At 40.5% G+C, this 23,746-nt stretch overlaps 1 protein-coding gene and 1 long non-coding RNA gene across 6 annotated transcripts in view; one reads left to right on the plus strand and one right to left on the minus strand.

The window, feature by feature from the left end:
• MIA3 (MIA SH3 domain ER export factor 3) overlaps positions 1-23,746 on the minus strand; it is a 54,299-nt gene that overhangs the window by 21,112 nt on the left and 9,441 nt on the right. For all 3 annotated transcript variants that reach the window (XM_040635999.1, XM_040635998.1, XM_040636000.1), the window contains exons 4-6: positions 20,392-23,185; positions 18,944-19,159; positions 16,256-16,401 (exon numbers count right to left, since the gene is read on the minus strand). In XM_040635999.1, coding sequence (XP_040491933.1) covers positions 16,256-16,401; positions 18,944-19,159; positions 20,392-23,185 — 3,156 coding nt within the window. The remainder of the gene's footprint in view (positions 1-16,255; positions 16,402-18,943; positions 19,160-20,391; positions 23,186-23,746) is intronic.
• Positions 3-20,676, plus strand: LOC103658215. Of its 3 annotated transcripts, XR_567075.2 has the most exons (6): positions 3-95; positions 2,928-3,017; positions 15,791-15,941; positions 17,889-17,975; positions 18,153-18,315; positions 20,552-20,676. It is a non-coding gene; the product is annotated as an uncharacterized LOC103658215 (long non-coding RNA). The 3 variants fall into 3 exon arrangements; XR_567073.2 differs by lacking the exons at positions 17,889-17,975; positions 18,153-18,315; positions 20,552-20,676 and adding an exon at positions 16,036-16,163 and having other exon boundaries at positions 7-95; XR_005836314.1 differs by lacking the exons at positions 17,889-17,975; positions 18,153-18,315; positions 20,552-20,676 and having other exon boundaries at positions 7-95; positions 15,791-16,165.

Below are 23,746 nucleotides of genomic sequence, written 5' to 3' on the forward strand. Positions count from 1 at the left end.
ACGGAGGACGTAAACGTGCCTACGCAGTGGGAGGGGCCATGGCGGAAGAAAGCAACGGTCGAGCGAGGCGACCTGCGCAGAAGCAGCTAAGGGAGGTGAGCTGACGGGAGCTTCACCTGCCGCAGGAGCTGGGGGAGACCGCGCCCCCTAAAGGGCCCCGGGGGCTACCAGGAAGAGGAGCTGGGGCTGGAGAGAAGTCCGACGCTCACGCCCCTCAGGGCCGGCCTTCTGTCACTGAGTGCCGAGACCCCAGGCACCTGTCCCACTGTCCAGACAGGAGAGCGACCTCTCTGGACCCCCGAGTGAAGACCCCCTTCCGCCCCCCGTCTGCAGGGCGAGGCCTTCCTTCCCCGGTATCTCCAGGCCCCCGCTCAGCTTTTTCCTTTCCTACTCCACATGCTCACACTGCTCACATTTCTGCTGATCCCCTGGAATAAGGATTCTCCTAAGGAGCCATGTCATTATCACACCATACCCCAGGGTCCCGTATTTTATAGTTACGTGACTTGTGGAAAAGGACGAGGATTATGCATAGGCACGTTCTAAACGTTGAAAAAACTGGGGACATTTAACCTGGAGAAAAAATGATGTTTGTAAATCTTTAAAGGTATGTCTTCCCGTTTAATACAAAGTCAATTCGGAACAATCAAGAACAAATCAGGAAAATCATCAAAAAGAAGAGCAATGGAGGGGGCTGGGCGGGGAGGCGAAAGCAGGCTGTGCAATTAAAACAGTAAGGAACTGACCCAAGAATACAGATAAATTATGGAATAAAACAGAAAATCCAAAAATAGACCCAACTGCATTGAAAATTTGGGATACACTGAAAGTCAGCTGGGGAAAAAGACACTTTTTAATAAGTGATGTTAGTAAAACTAAGCCCTAAGGAAAATGTTAAAACTGGATTTTTTTTCATAAGGATAAATTCCAAATGATCAGAAAGCTGAATGTAAAAAATGAAAACAAGTACAAGAAGAGACATGGGTGAATTTCTCAATGTATTATGAGTGAGCAAAACCTTCTTAATTATGCCTCAAAATCCAAGAGAAAAGATTTGCAAACAACTGCTTAAAAATAAACTTGTCTAGCCCCTGCATGCAAAAAAATGCAATATGTCAAAAATTTTAACAATGACAACCAGAGAAAAAATATTTGTAATATCAGAGACAAAGAGTTAATATTCATAAAGTATGAAGAACTGTACAAGTAAACAGAAGAAAACAGCCTAGAGAAAAATGAGCTGAAATAAAAGAATCAACAGTTCTCAGGAAAAGAAACAGAAATAGCTCACAAACATATGGAAACATCCTCTGCCTCACTCATAATAAAAGAAATAGAAATTAAACCTACACTGAGATACCATTTCTCACTTACACTGGCAAGATCTAAACATCTGACAACATACTCTATTGGTCAGAGAATGTAGGGGAAACAAGTACTCTCACACATTGCTCATCATTATACAAAATGACACAACCTCTATGAATGGGAATTTAGCAACATCTCCCCCAAATTACTTGTGTATTTACTTTTTGATGCAACAATCCCACTTCTAAAGATCTCAAAGATATTGTGGACACAACAACAAATGTTGAAAAGATATATGAACAAAACTATGTTATTCCAGCATTATTTATAATAACAAATGACTGCAAACCAAAATGTCCATCAGCAGAAGAGTTGCTCAATAACCTAAAGTATACTGTGAAACTGGAAAAAAAATAAATTTTATATACAGTTTCCACAATGTTTTTTTTTTAAAGGAGGGATGGAGAAAGGTGTAGATTACAACTTTCACATAAGAAGGTAATGAGATACAAATATATATTTTTTATGGCTCTGACATAAAACCCACATGCAATAAACTACACATATTCAAAGTGCACCATCTGTCAATTTTGACATACGAATACATCTGTGAGAACTTCATCACATTCAAACTGAACATATTCTTCACCTCCACAAGTTTCCTCATCCCACCTCCTGCCACTTGCTTGACTGGGCCTGCCCCAGCAGAATTTCTTTGCATTTCCTACCGTTTTATATATCACCATGTATTCAACTTCTCTGGCTTATCTCACTCAGCATAGAGATTCACCCGTGTTACTGCATAATCAATAGGTTATTATTCCTTTTTGTTGCTGAGTAGCATCTTATTATACGGATCTAGCACAGTTTGCTTATCTATTCAGCTGTTGATGGGCATTTGAGGTTTTTTTCAGTTTTTGGCTTTTACGAATAGAGGGGCTATGGATATTGATATAAAAACAAATGGATGTAGATGCAGAATTTATTTTCTCAAGGGTACATGCTTAGCAGAGGGATGGCTGGAACATCTGACATACACCTTTCTAAGAAACTAACAACCAGTTTTCCAAGGTGATGTACCATTGTACATCCCCACCAGCAGTGTTTATTTCCAGCTTCTCCACATCTTCTCCACCACTTGGTATTTTCACTTAAATCATTCTTTTTTAGTCATCCTAATAAGTATGTATAATTCATGGTGGTTTTAATTTGCATTTCCCTGAGAAGTAATGATGTTGAGCATTTTTTCACGTACACATCTTATTTGGTGAAGTGTTTACTGGGTTATTTCTTAAGAATGAGCTTTGAGAGTTCTTTATATATTCTGGATATAAGTCCTTGTTCACATATATGCTTTGCAATGATTCTCTCCTAATCTGTGGCTTGTCTTTTCATTCACTTAACAGTGTATTTTGAAAAGCAGAAGTTTTTATTCTGATGAAATCTAAATTGTCAATTTTTTCTTTTATGAATGAATCCTGCTTTTGGTGTTAAATCTAAGAAATCTTTGCTTAACTTTTTCTATAAGTTTTATGGTTTTAGGCTTTACATTCAGTTCAATGAAGCTTTTTGAGTTCATTTATGTTTATGACTGAGGCATGAATCCATCTTTTGCACAGGGATATATCCAATAGCTCCAGTCCTGTTTGTTGAACAGACGTCTCTTTCTCCACTTTGTGTTTCCACCTTTGTCAGAAGTCCATTGCCAGGTATGTATGGATCTATTTCTGAACTGTTTATTCTATTCCAGTGATATTTTTTTTTTTTTTTTTTTGGTCTATCTTCTACTGAGGCCATGCTCTCCTAATTACCATACTTTATTGTAAGTCTTGAAATCGGGTCATGTTTGTGTTGTTCAAGGTCCTTGGAATTTTCTACATGAACTGTACAATCAACTTGTTTTCTACCAAAGAGACTAAGATTTTGATCAGGATTATGTTGACTCTGGGGATCAAAATGGGGGAGCTTAGTACTTGACATACTGTTTGTTATAGTGACAATATGATAGCTTAACAATATTTAGTCTTCTGACTCTCAAACAAGTTAAGTCTCTCCATAGTTAGGTCTTCAATTTCTATCAGCAATATTTTACAGTTTTTAATTATAAGTCTCACGGTATTGCCAGATTTATCCTTAAGTACTTCATATTTTTTGATGCTATTGCACATGGAAGATTTTAATCTCAATTTCCAATTGCTCATTGCCAGCATATAGAAATACAGTTGCTTTTAGATGTTAATCTAAAATTAACATTCCACCAGATTTTGTAGATTCCACCAGATTTTATTCATAGATGTTCAGTATCTGCAGACAAAGATAATTTTACTCCTTCCTTCCCAATCTGTATGGTTTTTATTTCTTTTTCTTGCCTTAGTGCACTGGCCATTGTCTCACTGTGCCCCACTATAATGTTGAATAGATGTGGTAGTGGACATCCCTGTTTTGTTTCTGATCTTAGGGGGAAACAATGAATTATTCACCACTAAGTACGATGTTAGTAAGTTTTTCATAGAGGCTATTTTAAGCCCCCTTCTTTTCCTAGTTTGCTACCAGTTCTCTTCTTAATATCAATAATCAACATTATGATTTTTTCCAAATGCTTTGTCTCTCAAGCTGCATATTTGGATTTTATTTTTAAAATTTGTTAATATGTGACTTACATTGATTTTCTAATGTTAAATGAACCTTGCATTCTTGGCATAAACCATACTTGGTCATTATGTATTATCCTTTTTGTGTATTGTTGGGTTTGATTTGCTAAAATTTTATTTAGAGTTTTTGTGCCTATGTTCATGACAGATACTAGTCTGTGGTTTTCTTTTCTTGTTATATCTCTCTCTGGTTTGAATTGGGAAGTATTTTCCCAACTTCAATTCTCTAGAAGAGTTTGTACAGAATTATTACTACTTCTTCCCAACAAGTTTAATTGAATTCACCAGTGAAGTCATCTGGGCCTGGAGTTTTCTTTATAGAAAGGTTTATAACAATAAATTCCATGTCTTTAAATAGTCATAGATTATTTAGGCCATCTGTCTGTTGCGTAGGCTTTTGCAATCTGTGTCTTAGATGGAATTTCTTCATCTCATCCAAACTGTCAAATTAAGTGACATAAATTATTCATAATATTCCCTTTTTGTTGTTTTAATTTCTGTAGAACCTGTAGTGATGTCCCTGTCTGATCACAGACATCGGTAATTTGTGTCTCCTCCTTTATTTCCCTCATCACTCTGGCTAGAGGTTAATCAATTTTATTAATCTCAAAGAACCAGATTTAGTTTTCATTGGTTTTCCTTTTGTTTCCTATTTCATTAATTTATGCTCTTTCTTTTCTTCTGCTTCTTGGGGATTAATCTACTCTTTTTCCTAGTCTCTAATAGTACAAACTGAGGTCACTAATCTGAGACCTTTCTTCTTTTCTAATATAGACAACACTATATAAATTTCCAAGTAGTGCTTTACTGTTACTGTACAAACTTGGTATGCTGTTTTCATTTTCATTCAGCTCAAAATACTGATTTCCCTTTTGAGTTCTTTGACCCATAAGTTATTCATAAGTGTGTCAGTTGGTTTCCAAGTATTTGGGGACTTTCAAGAGATCTTTCTGTTATTGATTTCTAATTTAATTTTACTGTGGCCAGAGAACATACTTTGTATCATTTCAATCTTTCTGTATTTTTGACATTTGCTTTATGGTCCAGACTATGACTTATCTTGGTAGATGCTCTATGTGCACTCAAAAATCATATATATTCTGTTTTAAAAAAAAAATTTTTTTATTTATTTGACAGAGAAAGAGACAGCGAGAGAGGGAACACAAGCAGGGGGAGGGGGAGAGGGAGAAGCAGGCTTCCCAGCAGAGCAGGGAGCCCAATGCGGAGCTTGATCCCAGGACCCTGGGATCATGACCTGAGCCAAAGGCAGACGCTTAATGACTGAGCCACCCAGGCGCCCCTATATTCTGCTCTTCTGGGGTGTCCTATAAATGTCAATCAGGTCAGGTTGGTTGACAGTGTTGTTTATATCTTCTAGAACCTTATTCATGTTCTGTCTAGTCTATCAATTATTGAGAGAAGGGCACTGAAATCTCCAATTATAATTATATTCTTATATCTGTTTTTCCATTTAGTTCTATCCATTTTTGTTTCATGTATTTTGAAGCTCTGTTATGAGAAACACAAACATTTAAGATTATGTTTGCTTGACTGACTTACTACTTTATCCTAGAAAATAACTTTCTTTATCCCTGGTAATATACTTTCCTCTGGAATCTACTTTGGTATTAATACAGCCGCTCCAGCTTTTTTTTTTAAATGTGAGGTAACTTTTTCAATCTTTTTAGTTTTAACCTTCGTATGTCTTTTTATTTAAAGTGTGGTTCTTGAAGGCATCTATTTGGGTCTTGCTTCTTTACCCAACTGAACAATTTCTGCCTTTTAATTGGGGTATTTAGACAAGTTCTATTTAATGTGATCACTGATATGGGTAAGTTTAAGCCTAGGCAACTTCTTTTTTTTCTATTTTTCCCATCTGTTCTTGTTTCTTTTTTACTTTTATTCTGCCTTCTTTGGATCAATTGAGTCTTCTTAATGATTCTAATTTATCTCCTCTGTTGGCTTATTAGCTCATTAGTTTGTTATTTTAGTGGTTGGTTTAGGGTTTATACTATGTATGTTTAACGTACCACAGTCTACAAGTGATACTGTGCTACTACTTCATGTGCATAAGAACTTTCCACAAGAGTTATTACCATTTCTCCCTCTCCTGACCTTCATATTATTGTTGTCATCTATTTTACTTTTACATATTTTTGAAACCCTATACTACAGAAAGTCAAATTTTAAAGATATTTAAATAATAATTAGATAATGGTTTTACACATTTACGTATATGATTACCATTTCTGGCATTCTTCACCCCCTTTCTATAGCTTGACTATTTCCATCTGTCATTTTCCTTATGCCTAAAGGTCTTCCTTTAACATTTCTTATGGTGCAGATGTGCTGAATTAATTCAGCTCTTGTACGTTGGGAAATAAAATCTTCATTTCTTCTTTGTTTTATAAAATTGTTTTGCTGGGTATGATATTGTAGGTCAAAAATATTATTTTTCAAGTTCGTTAAAAGATATTATTCTATTGTATTCTCCCATGCCTTCTGACAAGAAGTCTTGATAGCAACCTATCTTAATCCCTTCTCTATGTAAAATGTCTTTTTTTCCCTCTCCTTTTAAGATTGCTCTTTATCATGTATTTAGAGCAATGTGATTATGATATACCTCATTGTAGTTTTCTGCATGCTTCATATGTTTGGGTTTCATTGAACTTCTTGAGTATGTGGACCTACAGTTTTCATAAATTTTAGAAATTTTCAGCTACTATGTCTTTAAATATTTTTCTGAACACCTCTTCTATCCTGTCCTCCAGTGATTCCGGTTACATTATTAGGCTGTTTGAAAGTGTCCCACAGGTGATCTGATCGTTTTTCTTGAGTCTTTTCTCCCTATGTATTTCATTTTGGATAGCTTCTATTGCTATGCCTTCAAGTTCACTATCTTTTCATCTACAATGTCTAGTCTATAGCATTAATCCCACCCAGTATATTTATTATCTCTGGCACTGTAGTTTTCAAATCGATGTCTGATTTAGGTCTTTTTTTTTTTTTTTTTTAGTATCTTTCATGTCTCAACTTTTTTAACATCCAAAATATAGTAATAATAACTATTTTAACACCCTTGCCTAATTCTAACATCTCTGGTAGTTCTTGGTTGGTTTTGATAGGTTGATTTTTCTCATCATGTTTGTATTTTCTTGCCTCTTTGCATTCCTGGTAACTTTTGACGGTTAATTTCATGTGTCAACTTGACTAGCTATAGAGTACCCAAATTAAACCTTTTTGGGTATGTCTGTAAGGGTTTCTAGGTGAGATTAGCATTGGAATAACTCAGTAAAGCAGACTGCCCTTCCCAATATAGGTAGGCAACATCCAATCCATTGAGGGCCTGAACAGAGCAAACTGCGAAAGGAATTCCTGCCTGATTCCTTGAGCTGGGACATCATTTTTCTTCCACCCTTGGTACTCCTGGTTCTCAGGCCTTCAGACCAGCAGCTCCCTTTTGGACTCAGCCTGAATTACACCAATGGCTTTCCTGGATCTCTAGCTTGCGGACAGAAGACTGTGGAATTTTCAGCCTCCAATTATGCAGATGTCAGTTCCTTATAATAAACCTCTTCTACCTATCTATCTGTGTAGGTGGGTCCCATATTTGTTTTGCTTCTCTAGAGAACTTTGACTAATATAACAAACGTTCTTGAGCATTGTTCTGTTTGTTCAGGTAAATTACTAGGAAATAGTTTGATTCTTTCAGCTCTTGCTTTTTTATGGCTTGCTAGGCAAGACATGAGCAGATACTCTGAGACGAGACCCTTCTGAGTAATTTATCCAATTCTCCTAGATTTATAAGGTATATTCTTGGCCTTGTGTCATGAACTGCTTCCTCTTATCACTTGTACAGTTTCTCTGACATTGAGTAATTTCATCAAACTTATATGCTGATGAATGCTCAAAGGGGCCCTTTCACAGTCTCACAGCTCTCTCTGTGTAGAGCCCTCCTCTTGCTGCTCGGCCCTATGAACTTGAGCCTTACTTTCCCTGGACTCTCAGCTCCATCTCCTCCATTGACGGTTCCTCACTTCTATGCTACAACTGGGGAACTCTTTCAATGCAGTAAGCAGGCATAATTGCAGGGCTCACAGCACTGGTTCCCTATCTTTCAGGAATCATTGTCTTTTGTTACCTGATGTCCAGTGTCTTGAAAACTGTCTCATTCATTTTGTCTGGGATTTTTTTTTCTTTTCAGTTGTTTCGGTAAGGAAGGTAAATAAAGCCAGAATCTTGGCTGAATGCAGAAATCATTTGCCTACTTTTTAATAAGATATTAAATTAATTTTTAAAATTACCCATAGAGGAGGGTAACAACAGGTTCAATGGAACTGAGATGAAACCCAGACTTCTCTGAAGAGACCTTGTTTTATAAATTGGCATGAGATCTTGTAAATACGTTAGATACTTAAAAAACAAAACAAAAAACATTCAGAAGCAATCCCTACAAAGTACAAGCAAAAATGAAACAGTTGACCTAACTGTGATTCAAACTGATGGCAGGACAACAGAAAGGAATTATGTTAAGCCTGTACTAGGAGGAATACAGCTTTAAAACAAAAATAACTGCAAAACATCCTAAAAACATTTTCAGTAACAAATGTGGGTGGCAGTGTTGATACTGGTATTTTTAAAATTGTTTGAATATTGTAAAATAAAATAAACATGCTGACGTCATTGAAAACTGGGATTTCCAACCCCAGAGAAAGAAAACACATGTGTAAGATAGATGGGGTTAGGGGCGCCTGGGTGGCACAGCGGTTAAGCGTCTGCCTTCGGCTCAAGGCGTGATCCCGGCGTTCTGGGATCGAGCCCCACATCAGGCTCCTCCTCTGGAGGCCTGCTTCTTCCTCTCCCACTCCCCCTGCTTGTGTTCCCTCTCTCACTGGCTGTCTCTATCTCTGTCAAATAAATAAATAAAATCTTTAAAAAAAAAAAAAAAGATAGATGAAGTTAAGGAAAATTCCTTTCACATCCTGAATTTCTTTTGGGAGTATCCGTATGGCACCAAGATGAATGTGCACACACACAAAACTCTATGTATGTCCTAGCTTTGTCCTCTGAAAGGCCTGGAAATCATGGCCAACTCAAAAGCAATTAGCAATCTTAGTACCCACACTGTAGTCTTTAAATACCATTTCCCATTAAAAGGAATCAGGGACTCACAAGAGAAATGACTCTTTCATGATCTTGCCACACTAGAAATCAAGGAAGGTATCAGCGACCACTGGGTGGTATCAAAAAGGCCCAGAAGCTGAGCTGAAGAGGCTCCCATTAGCCAAAATGGAGAGAAATTGAGCACTGATAAGAATAAGAACGACGGGGGCGCCCGGATGCCTCAGTCGGTTGAGCAACTGCCTTTGGCTCAGGTCATGATCTCAGGATCCTGGGATCAAGTCCTACATCAGGCTCTCTGCTCAGCGGGGAGCCTGCTTCTCCCTCTCCCTCTGCCTGCCACTCCCCCTGCTTGTGTTCACTCTCTGTCAAATAAATAAATAAAATCTTAAAAAAAAAAAAAAAAAAAAAGAACTACACCTGATTAAAACACCCCAAATATTTTTAAATTCATGATATCATAATGATTAGAAAGAGTTAGAGGAAACACACCAAAAAAATCCCTTTGGCATCTTTTGATAAAGCCAGGAAGACAACTCATTATTTTGGAAACTATTTAAATAGAATCAAATATTTATACTGCCTGAACTATGCAAATCAAATCTCAGTGTAAAGAACACTTGATTATAAACTTCTTTTTGTAGAAATATCCCAGCCTTTAAATGAAGCAGGAACAATATAATCAGCATATCAGCATTTTGCAGCCTATAATATATTAACAGATTTAATCAAGATCACCAATGACTAGTGACATCAAAAATATAGGAAAAGGGGTGCCTGGGTGGCTCAGTCGGTTAAGCTTCTGACTCTTGATTTCAGCTCTCAGGTCCTGATCCCAGGGTTGTGAGATCGAGCTCTGCATTTTCTGCATTTGGTGCGGAATCTACCTGAGATTCTCTCTCTCCTTCTCCCTCTGCCCCTCCCCCTGCTTGTGTGCACGCTCGCTCTCTTTCTCTCTCTCTAAATAAATAAAATCTTAAAAAAAAAAGAGGGACACCGAGTCATTAGATGCCGCCTGCTGAAAGTACACATCTCCTGTACTTTCCTTGTCAATCGATATTGAACCTGAACCTGACTACCAATTCCCAGTAAATATAAAGAGCCAGAGAAACATGTTCAGTTATCCTGGGGGATGTGGTTAGCAAAATGCAGACCATGATAAGAAGCCAAACCAACCTGTTTCTGCAATGAATACATTCCAACAACAATAAACAAAAGGAGAAATCTACAGAGTAAATGATATACTTGCCCTCCCACTGAAATAACTAGAAAATCAGGTAGAGAACAACAGGCAGCATACAACTGTGACCCCTGAGAGAAGGGAAACCTGGAGATCAACCAGCTTTCTACCAGGAGGCACTTTCTAGACCTCAGTACAGGGAGGGAGAAACCATGTGATTCCACCAACCTCGAGGAGGAGGCGGAGACCAGAGTCCAGGGAGACTGAGGTCCCGGAACCTGGCAAGGAAAAGCACTGGGAAGATGGGAACTACAAAAAAAAGAGTTCCAGAAATCTGTGAGGGGGTTTCCTTCAATCTTTGCTGAATCTGAAGCAGCATCTGTATAAGGTAAGATTTATAAGGTAAGATTTGAGGACGGGTGAAAAGCAAGTACAGATAAAAAGAACATCAGCAGGAAGCTGGAAGCTGAACAAAGTTAACATGGGCCTGGGAGGCAAACCGTGTTCCAGCCTGTTAGAGCGACCTGACCCTGTGAACGCTCAAGGCATTTAGTAGATAGAAGAATCACGCCTTAGGAGCAGGGCTACGCTAGCTCTCAAGTAAACATTACTCTGTATACACATTCCTAAAAAATCTTAAAAAGAAAACTAGAGAGAAAGGATCAAGCTGGTCCACAGGTAACAACAGTCTAGGCAAAGCAAACTCCAACACTTTTTAAAGGCAGCCACTAAAAACCAGGCACTCAGCAATGTACATTCACAGCGCCTAGCCTCCAGCAACAACAAATCACCAGATGTGTAAAAAAGCAGGAAAAATGTCCCATGAGGAGGAAATAAATCAATCCATAAAAATAGACCAAGAAGTTGCAAAAGAGATAAAAGAATTAATTTGCTTAAAAGAACTTTAAGGAATTATTTTTAAGAATACTAAAATAAGACAAAACGAAACCATGACCATACTGACAAAAAGTAGAAGATACAATATAGAATTAAGTGCAACTTTTGGAGCTGAAAAACAAAATATCAGAAATGAAAATCTCACTTGATGGGCTTAACCACAGATTAGAGACTACAAAAGATCAATGAATATGAAGAGAGCAATGGGAGTATCTAAACAGAAGCAAAGACATAAGAGACGAAAACCAACAAAAAAAGAACAGGGCCTCAGTGACCTCTGGGACCATATAAAGTGGTCTTAAGATAAACGTAATTAGAGTCCAAGAAGGAAAGGCAAGAGAAGAGGGATACAAAAAAATCTAAAGAAATAATGTGAAAACTCATCAAACTGTATGTAGTAAGAGTGAATTTTACTAGAAGTATTCATGTTTTAATTAACCTGACTTTTTTAAAAGGTGTGTTTATTCACAGATGACATAATCATCTGTCTACATAGAGAAGCCCATGAAATCTGCAAAAAGAAATCCTAGAACTAATAAATTTAATAAGGTATTAAGATACGAGGTCAATATACAAACACCAACTGTATTTCTATAAACACAAAACAACTGTAAATGAGATGTAAGAAAGATACCATTTACAACATCAAAAGTTATGAAACACACAGACATACATAAACAATATGCATGAAACCTGTACACAGAGACTAAGGAAGTTTCTCAGCAGTGTCTTGTAGGTCTCTTACAGATCTTCTTCAGAACTAATTGTGGAGATGAACTTAGTTCTCAGATTAGAAGCCTTAATATTTGTTAATATTAATTCTTCTTAAACTCATCTATAGATTCAAGGTAACAAAATCTCACCAAGTTTTTTATAGAAATTGCTGTTGGTTCTACAATTTATATAGAAATGCAAAGAACATAATTTTGCCAAAGAACTACCTGATTCCAAGACCTACTATAAAGCTATACTAATCATAAAAGTGTGTTATTATCTTAGAATAGAAAAATAAATCAATGGAACAGAATAGAGTCCAGAGAGACCACAAATATAGTCAGCGGATTTCAACACAAGGTGCCAAGGTAATCTCAAGGGAAAAGAAATGCTACAGGAACAACTGGATATCCACAGAAGGAAAAAATGAAACATGACACCATTCACAAAAATTAACTCAACATGGAACAGAGACCTAAGCATGAAAAGTATAACTATAAAACTTCTGGAAGAAAATATGAGAAAATATTTGCATCATTGATATGGCCTATGATTCCTTAGGCAGGAAACAAAATGCACTAACCATAAACGTGAAAGTTAATGAAATGGTATTCATCAAAATCACAAATTTGCTCTTCAAAAGCAATGTCAAGAAATTGAAAGGCCAGGACATAGACTGGAAAAAACTATTCATAATATACATCTCACAAAGGAGTTGTATCCAAAATATACGAAGAACTCTTAGACCTTAATGGGTAGAAGGAAAAGAACCCAATTTAAGAAAGGGCAAGGGGCTCCTGGGTGGCTCAGTTGGTTAAGCATCTGCCTTCAGCTCAGGGTGTGATCTCAAGGGTCCTAGGAATTGAACCCCGAGTTAGGCTCCCTACTCAGCAGGGAGTCTGCTTCTCCCTCTCCATCTGCTGCCCTCCCCCCACCCCCCCACACGAACTCATGCTCACTCTCTCTCTCTCAAATAAATAAATCTTAAAAAAAAAAAAAAAAGGGCAAAAGAGGGGCACCGGGCTGGCTCAGTCAGAAGAGCATACAACTCTTGATCTTGGGGTTAGGAGTTCAGAGTCCCATGCTGGGTGTAGAGATTACTTAAATAAAGAAAATAAACTTTTTTAAAAAAAAGATTTATTTATTTATTCATTCATTCATGAGAGGCAGAGAGAGAGAGAGGCAGAGGCATAGGGAGAAGCAGGCTCCCTATGGAGCGGGGAGCCTGATGTGGGCCTCAATCCCAGGACACTGGGATCATGACCTGAGCCAAAGGCAGATGCTCAACCGAATGAGCCACCCAGGTGCCCAAATAAAATAAACTTTGAAAAAAAGGGCAAAAAAAAATACATAAATAAATTTTAAAAGGGCAAAAGATCTGAAAAACTATTTCACAGATGAACACACAAAACATATGGCCACATAAAAAATTGCTCAATATCATAAATCATCAAGAAATACAATTAAAACCACAAAGATTTGCCTACTGGAATGGCTACAATTTACAACTGCTAATACCAAGTGTTAGCAATATGTGACCAACTGGAAGCCTCATAAGTTGCTAGTGGAAGGAGAAACTGGGACAGTCACTTTTGAGAACCGTTTGGCATCTTCTCTTAAGATAAACTGACCCGGCTGGCAGTTTCACTCCTAGGTATGAGTCCACTTTGTAATTATAATTCTAAAACAGGAAAACCTAATCTATAGAGGAAAAAAGTGTTGCCAGGAGCAGGTGGTGAGGGAGATACACGGGGGAGGTACCTGAGGAACTCATTTGAATGAAGGAAATGTTCCATGTCTTGGTTATGATTGTTTTTACACGAGTGAATACATTTGTTAAAACTCACTGAGCTATATTCTTAAAATGGGTACCCTTTATTGTATATCATTTATATCTGATTAAAGTTCATTTAAGAAATACAGCAACCTACTACAACATCTGGACCTCAACAAGATCCTGATTTGAACAAGAACAATTTTTAAAAAGCAGGATTCCGAATGTGCCCAACATTGGGTGATATTAAGGAATTACTGTTAAGCTGGGTAATGGGCCCATGAGCTCGTTTTATAATTGTCTCAGCTTTTGCATGTTTGAAATTTTCCATGATAAAACACAAAAAATTAAAGCATAACTTCAAATATTTAAGGGTTACTATGTAGAAAAAGAATTCAATTCTAGGAGAAAGAGTCATGTGAAGAAAATCTGGAGTCAATAAGAGAATGAACACGCCAAGAAAGCAATCAATGAGTGGCCTTGTAAGGTTAGAATGCTCACCCTAGGAACTGCTGACACCGAGATCCCATAACTACCTGCCACGCTGCAGGAGAGGAAATTACTGCAATTTGTGAATCTGGACAAACTGACCTCGGAGGTCCCTTCCCGCTCTAAGATTCCATTCCCTGCGGATCCATGAATCTGACTTCTGGTTCAGTTTTCCTGAACAAGTCAGCACCCCATTCCTCCCAGCCCTACCAAATAATTATCTATACTGTTTGACACTTCACAAAAATGATTTCAAATATTTTCCATTTTCCCCAAGCTTCATGTATATTTGATATGCTGTTTTCTTAAACCTTTTCAAAATCAGAATCATGCTTTTACCTCTTAGAATCTTGTACTCCTAACAAAATATTCTGTACATACTGAGCCATCAAAATGCTTTCTTGCAACACCTTTCAAGTCAATGTTGCTTTGTAACATTGTGCCCTTTTCCCTCACCATTCCTGTGTCTTCTCCCCCCATCCCCCAAGCCAAGACCCTGTCCTATACCACATCTGTGTCCCCCAACCCAGGCCTAGAACAGGGCTCTGTGCATATCTACAGAGAAAATGAATAAAGAATTCCTCCCACATCTGGAGCCTGTTAAATTTCTGAAGTGACAAGGATTCATTCTGGTGATCAAATCTGAATTCTGAGACTGCCTTAATCACTGAAAACCTCATTAGCCTAACTGCACAGGTCATACACATCTTTACCTTGATGGCTGCAAACCACTACAATCATGGGGAAAACTGAAAAATCTTTCCCATCCTGGTGGCCTTTCTCCTGAATCCCACAGGTATTCAGTATCTTTATACTGCCCTCTGACCATCCAAATGAAAAGTGCACAGAGGGTGAGATCCTGCACTAGACACTTTACTCGTTTATTCATTTAATTCTTCCAACAGTTAAGAATTGGTATTGTCTGCATCTCGAAGATGTATGACTGCTACACAAAGTTTAGTAATTTGCCCAAGCTTCTAAGTGATGAATCTGGGATTTGAAACCAGATCATCCTGGCTCAAAACTTATGCATGTTTACGAAACAGAAAAGAAAAGAAAACAAAAAACAAAACAAAAAACTCTTTCCTACCTAAGTCTTAAAATAACAGAACCTAGTGGAAAAATATTTTTGTGTGAGGGAGGATACTTTCTCTACAGGTCCAAGGACAACCTGGCCTCAAACTTCTGAAAGCTCGCTCATTCCCACAAATTTACCAAGAAAAATGTCCAATTTCAATAAATACCACAAGGGGGAGCTAAGTCCTAAAAAGGTTAGATATGCTTCCAGATAGATTAAATGTCTCATTTGGATCATGACTCCCTTAAGAAAGATAAATCTGAATAGATACTCTGTCATAAGTGGCTCTTTCTAAGAAACAAATCTAACCACATCCCTTTCCTGCTTAAAACCTTCTCAGGATCCCCATCCCAAACAATGTAACAACACTACCTGTCATGATATACAACTTCCTTTATGATACACAACTTCCTTTAAGGTTCGCCCGTCTTCCTCCAAAGACCACCCCCTCTGACTATTCAACACCAACAAGGTTTCCTCGGCTTCCCCAAAAGGTCTTTTCTTTGTAACAGTTTCCAACTTTCTGGCCATGTTATTTCTTTGGTCTAACTGCATGCCACCCCCGTCTCCCTCCTCAGAGCCCTTCTATTCAGCAACGTCCTACACATCGTACAACTCCCATTTGTCCTTCAACTCCTGCCAAAACACGTCTCCGCTAACTTCAGACCTTCTCTGCCCATCCTCCTACCACGATGAATCAATTTATCCAACACATCATTCCATCATCAGGTAAATACTTTCTGCCCATATCATGTCTCCAGTAAAAGTCTTTATCTACCTGCTAGACTACAAGGTCCTTGAGGGGAAGAGCCATGTTTTACAGGTATATACCCAGCACTGACACACCGCATATCCTCTCCAAGGGCTGAACTGCGCTAAGAACCCACCAAATTATACACCTGCGGTTTGTTTCAGAGGCTAACATCAAAGGATCAGCAGTTTTCATAAAGACATTTTAAGCTCTTTACTTCATGCTCAAGATCAACTCAAAAACTGTAATTAATCAACATGCTATCTGAAGAAACTATATATGTCAAACTTACCGTCTTAGTTAAATAAAATATGAATGAATATATTAAAAGAATTGCATTTTCCAATGGTGTGACACTTGCTGGCTCTTCAGCATTTGTTTCTAGTTGCTTTTCTCCATCAATAGCATCAACAGGACTGCTTTCTGTTGTAATTATCCCTAAAATTGAGGGTGAAAATTAATATTTTATTTTATGCTCAGAGTAAGACCTGTTTCTCTTCATTTAAAATATTTATTGAGTGCCCGGTGAATATTAGTCAGTGGCTTCTCTTAAAGACTTATATGGTTTAAGGGACCTTCCTGACTCAATTGGAAGAGCATGCGACTCTTGATCTCGGAGTCGTGAGTTTGAGCCCCATGTTGGGGGTAGAGATTACTTAAAAAATATTTACTAAAAAAAAAAGACATACAGTTTTCATATGTCTTATATAAAGACTTATATAATGTATATAATTATTCTCTTGAAGAATAATAATAAGGGGCACCTGGGTGGCTCAGTCGGTTAAGAGTCTGCCTTCGGCTCAGGTCATGGTCCCAGGGTCCTGAGATGGAGCCCTGCATCCAGTTCCCTGCTCAGCAGGGAGTCTGCTTCTCCCTCTCCCTCTGCTCCTCCCCCCTGTTCGTACTCTCTCTCTCAAATAAAATCTTTAAAAAAAGAATTATAAAGAGAACAACATTCAGAATGCCTATTAGAGCCATCATACCCTTCCATTATGAAATGAACATATCTCCAGTACAGTCTACCCCTCACCAAACCCCTCCATCATGTCCCTGGCAAAGCAACTGCTATCTGAACAATATTTAGTCATGAGAGCTGAGAAAAGAAGAATTTTATGTTTTTTCCACATAGGCACAGTTGCATTTAACAACGTTCATTTAGTGCTGGTGAAACACTGTTAGAAACTTCAGGCAAACGATGAGTAGAAAAGTGTCAGTTTGCAGACCTGCAGGTAGGATACACCAATGCTTAGCACAGCGTGTAGCACCTGGCAGGCACTCAGTGACTGCTTATCAAACAGATGGATGACAGCTACACAAAACAGAATATGGTAAATGCCCAGAGACACTAACGAACTGCTTACAGGGTGGGGGCTGGCCTGGAGCTCTGCATAAAAGGTAGGGTTCCGGCACCACCTGAAAGGGTTTCACCTGAGGAGGTGATGGGAAGGGGATTTCAGTTTGAATTACTTGAATCTGAGACACGTCTTATAAACTGCTAGGAATTCAACAAGCCATTAGTGATGGGTGCAGTAGGGGCCTCTCGTGTCTCTTCCGCCAGGAGATTCCATTCACTATTCATCTATGAATCTGACCTTTGGGGAAATGTTCCCGGTCAGGTGACCATCTCCATGTCTGAGATGCATGAAGGGATATTTGGGAAGATGAGCCTGTAAAGGCAGTTGATGTCATTTTGTGATACACCTTAAAGGACAGGGCAAAAAAATCGGTTTTTAATTCTGCAAGCAGAACTTTTCCTAGCCCTGGAAGTTTTTGAGCAGGAGAATAACAAGACTTCATGACTCATTTTCAACAAGCAGAACCTTTTTGACTTAAAGGAGTTTAGAACTAGAGAGGGTGACATATGAATGGAATAGCCTCTGGAACACAGGAGACTTCTGATACGTCATTTCTTCTCAAATTCACAGAATTGCTCCCCATGCTGTGGCTTCTCCCGTACTCTGAGGACAGATGGAGGGTCCACCCAGTGCTACCAGGTCTTACAGTATCACAGGGTAATGCTATAGCCGTGGTCACAGACCACAACCTCTAAGAGCACAAACACAGTAATGAAATCACCCCACCACAGTGGATACGCAAAATAGCACAATTAGTTCTTCTTCATTAGAAACCTACCAACATTTTGTTTTATTTTGTTGTATTTTTGTTTTAAACATTTTCCTCAATTCAAGTGAAACGAGTTGCTCTCCACTGAATGTTTGCTGTGCTCTGTGATGAAGTTCTATTCACCAGTGTCAGGCCACCCTGGACCACGACACACTGCAAAGTTCTGTACTCTTCCCTACAGTATAAAGATACCTGGATGTAAATATTCCCTTCACTGTTTTTAAAAAGGTAAACAAGCTAAACCACACTGTATTCTACTGGGGGCAGCGTGGGGTGAAGGGGACTAAGGAGTGGGGGGAAAACACAGAATTTGTGAGTTTTAACGCAGTGGTTCTCAAACTTTCAACAGATCCAGATTTCCTGGAGGGCTTAAACAGAGCTTGCTGGTCTCCTCCCCCAGAGTTTCTGATGCCTCTGGTCTGGCTGAAAACTACTTTTTAGAACATAAGGTTAAGAATAATATTTTAGATTAAAATTATTCACATAAGTCATGACAGCCGAACACTGGTTTTTGGTTACAGTCTCTGGCCTTTTTCCTACTGCTGATCTCCATTCGCTTCAACTCCTGCTTTTCTTTCCCTTCTGGGGTTTCTTGTTTTTTAAACTCACTCATGCCTGTATTCTACTCCCTTCTGATTTCCTATCTTTAAGAACAAATGTCCAGGGGTGCCTGGCTGGCTCAGTCGGTAGAGCATTTGACTCTTGATCTTGGGGTCATGAGTTCGAGCCCCACAGGTGCAGAAATTACTTAAGCAAATAAATAATTTAAAGGGGGAAAAAACAAAAGAGCAAATGTCCTAGAAGCTTTTCTTTATGACATACCTCTACTTTGTAGAGAAAAATCTGCAAGCTTTACCTGGGTCTACGTCTTTCTCAGTATTTGGCTGCTGTGACACTTCTGGGCCACCCTTGCCACCAGTCACAGGTTCATCCAAGTGGCTGGGCTCCTTGAGAATCTGAACTTTAAGGTCTTCTGCGTTATCTTGTGGGAAATGGTCTTCTGCGTTATCTTGTGGGAAACTGTCTTCTGTGTTATCTTGTGGGAAATTATCTTCAAGGTGTGGTTGCATCCCTACAGGGAAGAAGAATGCATTGGGCTGGCAAAGCCTGCGGACACTCCCCACTCCCCCTTTCCCACTGCACAGCTCCCCTCACCATCCACCCCCAGTCGCTTCACTACTGCCCTCCGCAGGCTGGCATCCCAGGGAGCACACATGAGCAGGGAAACAGAGTTTCAACTGCTTTTGTCTCATGTCACAGACGGCTAAAATTGATAAAGAACCCTTATTCCAAGTATTTTACAAACACACACATTTATGGTAGGGTCTTCAACAACCTAACTTCCTTGACAAACCAACATATGCTCACACAGATAAATGTACGGAAGAGATTCCAGTCAAGTGCAGAAACAGGAAACATCAAGTGCAGAAACATAAGCTTGCTCATTTCACAGAGCTACCAGGGAAGGGCATTCGTACAAAGGCAGTCTGCCCAAGTATCTCTCAAATCTTTTCAGAGTATATCTAATCGTCAAAAAGAGGGAACCCATGTCTTTCCCCAAGAGGCTCAGGGCATAGCCCAATGTAACACACAGCAAAGATGAATTTCTTTAAAGCCTCGTAGTTTACCCTGAAAATTCATTAGAGTTCTGCATTCTAATGCAAAATAGATCTGCTTTGATTACACACAAAAATGTTCCCCTCCCCAGATTCTCCGGAAAAATTGGCCCTCTGGGAAGATACATTTACTCTTTTGACTTTATGTCCCCCCGGTATTCTACCATATGCCTCAGTTCAAATACCTCAGTCTGAAAAGCATGGGGACACGGAATAGGGCACAGAACTAGGAATCAGGTTGTATTAGGGTACTGGCTCGGGCAATTCCATCACTATTTACGGAAAGGCTTCTATGTGTCAAGTGCTGTGTTAGAAAGCTCTGCACCCTGGTTTAGTCGCTGATTCACCTGAATGCAAGAATCCTAGGGCCCAGTAGAATTTAACTGACCTAAGTGACTGCTCCAAAGAGGCAAGAAAGAACATGACTCCCACAAAAGATGAAAACATGACACCCAGTCTCAACTCCGAAAGGGAAAACTATGTGAGAAATCCTTTCCATGGTCCAGCCTTAAAGAAGGCGGGAAGGGACACGTGGATGTCACAGTGCTGTTGTCCCTTACCTTCAGTCACACTGTAAACTTGACAGAGCTTTACAAGTAAGGCAGGAGGCACTTCAGCAGTCACCCCCCTCCCTGTCACCCCCTCCCCCGCACCTGCTTCTCAAGCGCGCCCCCAAGAGGCACTTTACCTTCCACGGAGCCCCCCCAGCCTTCCTGCGGGAGCGGTGTTGTGGCGAGTGGTGCAGTGGCCTCCACGGCCGAGTGTCTGTACCGGACGAAATAGATCAGGTCTTGAATATCATCTAATACCGCCGCCTCTTCAAATATGTTATTTTCCTTCATTCCCAGATCTCTGTTTTCGGTCACACGAGTATCAAGCATTTTCTCTGCTATGCTCAGAATGTGGGACTCGGAGGCCCGGAAGACCTTATCCAGCACTTTATCCACGTTATAGGGCAGGCTCTCCTGCTGCGCGGCCTTCAGCTTTAAGGACATTTCGTGGAACATGGCTTCCAGCTCATGGACATCAAAGTACTTCTGGAACCTCTGCAGAGACTGCTGTTCCTTAAAGAAGCTGCCGATTATAGGCAAGTCCTTCACATCGTCGCTGTGCGCTGGCTTTCCAGCTGTCTGTGGCGCCCAGTGTGGCCGGTCATCTCCGTGCTCCTCGGTGGCAGATCCCTGACTCCCTGTGTCCGCGAACACCTCAACGTCCTCCTGGTCCTCCTCCGAGAGTTCTTCTACCCCAGGCTTCTGTGCGGATTCCTCAGGGCTGTCTTCTTTAAAATAATCGGTATCTTGATCCTGAAACATCTCATCTAACTGGAGAGTCTGATTTTTTCTGTCAGGAGAGTCCCTTACTTCAGATGCTCTCTGTGCTTTCTTAGCTGCAGGAGGGCTTTCTGTTTCCACCACCCCGCTCCCTGCTTCCCTGCCCCCCGTGTCTACCCCTTGGCCCAAAGTTTCACTTTTTCTTTCAACTTCCAGAATATTACTAGTTTCTTCTTTACTTCCTTCCGTTTCTGCGTCAGGATTAATGGCGCCTAAACCAGCTCTTGGGGGGGCCTGCAGATTAACATCCAACCGCCCGCCCTGGACCTCAGGGCTTTTTTCTTTAGACTGTTGTGCACTTACAGCATTTTCATCCTCCAGGAGTTCTTCGGGGCTGTAATCGTCTTCTGCCTCTGGTTTCTCAGTATGGAAACCTGGTCCTTCCGGGCTATCTGCCTGGCCTGTTGCCTCCACTTCCCGCGAGCCCGCCCCGGGCTTGTGCGGAGCCAACTCTTCACCTGAGGGGTCCTCTTTGCCCTCCTCCTCGGACTGCCTTATCTTCTCACCCACCTGCTTACCATGTGCAACAGCCTCTTCTCTTCCTTGTGGCCAGGAAAGATTTCTTCCCAAAATGGGACCCTCTTCTTCTGGTTCTCTTGGCAAACCAATTTCATCCAGAGGGGAGGGTCTAGGTTGACTCCGAGTTTTAAGCTGTTCGTCTTTAAATTCCTCACTTAGAGGCTCCACTGAAAGCATGTGCGGTTTTACTCCGCTTACTAAAGCGTGTTCTTCTCCCACCCTGTCTTTGGATGCGTTACGCTGGTGACCTCCCAACGGCGGCGCAACGTCCACAGATTCCCGTCCAACCTTTTCCTCGTTCCCTTGACTCCCTGAGGCTTCAGGTACCGGTTCAGGTGCTGAGCCCCCTCCCAAAATCTGCTCTCCAGGCTTTCCTTCATGGAGCATTCCTTTTGAAACATGAATAGCTGTTCCTTTCAGGTCATTTTTTTTGTCATCCAATTCTGATTCCAACATTTCTTTACCCTTTCCGGCAGCTGGCGAAGAGCCGGGGTCACTGCTTTGAGGAGAACCATGTGCAGTCACGCCCTCCTGCTTCTCCTCCTGTAACCCCACCTCGGCCTGTGCCAGGCCCCTCTTGGATTCCTCAGCTTTCCTCCCTTCTTCTGTACTGAGAATTTCTGGGTCTTTGTCATTATTTGTTTTAGGGACATCTACAGTCAAAAGACTATCTTCTACCTTTTTAGGGTCAGTGTCATCCGTGGCTGATCGTGGTTTCCCCCGTTTGCTATCTGGGATGAACCCATCATCACCTTCCTTTCCTTCCTCTGAATCAGAACTCCCTAAATCCACACCCGTTTGTCCATCATCTTCCGTGAAGGAGAAGACAGTATCCTCCCAGGTTGTGAGTATATTTTTATCATAGCTTCTGATGCCTGGAGGCTGAGCTGCCTCAAGTGTATCCTCTCCATTTGAACTCTGCTCTCTATCTGCCGAGTATTTCTCAACTCCAGACTTTGCTGGAGTTTTCACATCTTCTCCGCCATGGGTGAAGGTCAGTAATGGCAGCTCATCAAAGTTTTCTTCGTTCTCCTCTTCTTCCTTGCCCACCGTGTAATACTCAGTATCCGAGTCCTCATCAAAATCGTCTTCTAATGAAGTAACGAGTCTGGTTGTCTCATCATCGGATACAAGCGCATCAGCAGTAGAGCCAAATTTGGTTTTTAAGTCCAGAGTCATTTCTTTTTTCAAAAGTTTATAAGCATCCATCTTCTCCTGATCACTCGAGACCTGAGAACCATTGCTGGTTTTGTTGTTTTCGCTTTCTGGCACTTTTAGTTTATCCTGTAGCAGTTCCTCAAAAGGTTCAAATGAAGATGGGTCCCCCTGAGCACGATCCGCTTGACTGTTTCCATGGGGGTGGTTCTTCTGGGCCCCAGATCTTTCCTTGAGTTCCTTAGTGTTTTCTGAGGAGACACTTTCACCCTCCTCTGAGCTGACTTCTACTGGTTCAGTTTCAAGGTCGCTTTCCTCAAGCACTTCAGGAGGGGTATCCTCACGCTGAGTTTTTTCTATCGCTTTCTCAGAATCTCCAGTTGCAGAATTGTACAATTCCAAAAATCCTAAAAGTTCTTCCACATTATAATTATCAAAATCATCTCTTCCCCCATCAAAACAAACAAAATCTGTCTCCTGCAAGAGAAAGAAAAACGTTAGCATGTCACTAAGTATCGTAAGAGCAAACTCTTACTACCCATACTAGTGACAGCGATAATCTCAAATTGGCTCTGGAGGGGCTTCTGTGCCTACCTTGGGCAACAAATCTTCTTGGGTAGTGAAGGGATATAGAAGCTGGAATCCACTTTTCCCTGGTTCCCTGCTTCCACGGAGAAGGACTCCTACCTGAGTACCACTCCTGGCTGCCCCTTGCTGTCTCTTCCCCAGGGGAAACATAATTCTTGTGGCTGGTGCGTTTGCACCATCCCTGTTTGCTGTTTGGGACCTGCTGGAGGGAACATACCTCCTCTCCCCTCTGTGTTGTCAGTTTTACAGGGACAGTCCCCTTGGGGTGGCCCCCCATTAGCTAGCTCTGTCTGTGGCTGGGCAGTCTGTCTTATTCTAGACTACAAAGTTGGAAAGCCCACTAGTTCTGCAACCTGAGCCGTGTTCACTGAAAAGCTTTATCAAGAAATAATGGTGACAATTTGGTCTCCATGTGCCTGACTCCTGAGTCTCTCAATTTGTTCTGAGCAC

Source organism: Ursus maritimus, unplaced genomic scaffold (assembly GCF_017311325.1).
Source record: "Ursus maritimus isolate PB19 unplaced genomic scaffold, ASM1731132v1 scaffold_2, whole genome shotgun sequence".
NCBI classification, from domain to species: domain Eukaryota; kingdom Metazoa; phylum Chordata; class Mammalia; order Carnivora; family Ursidae; genus Ursus; species Ursus maritimus.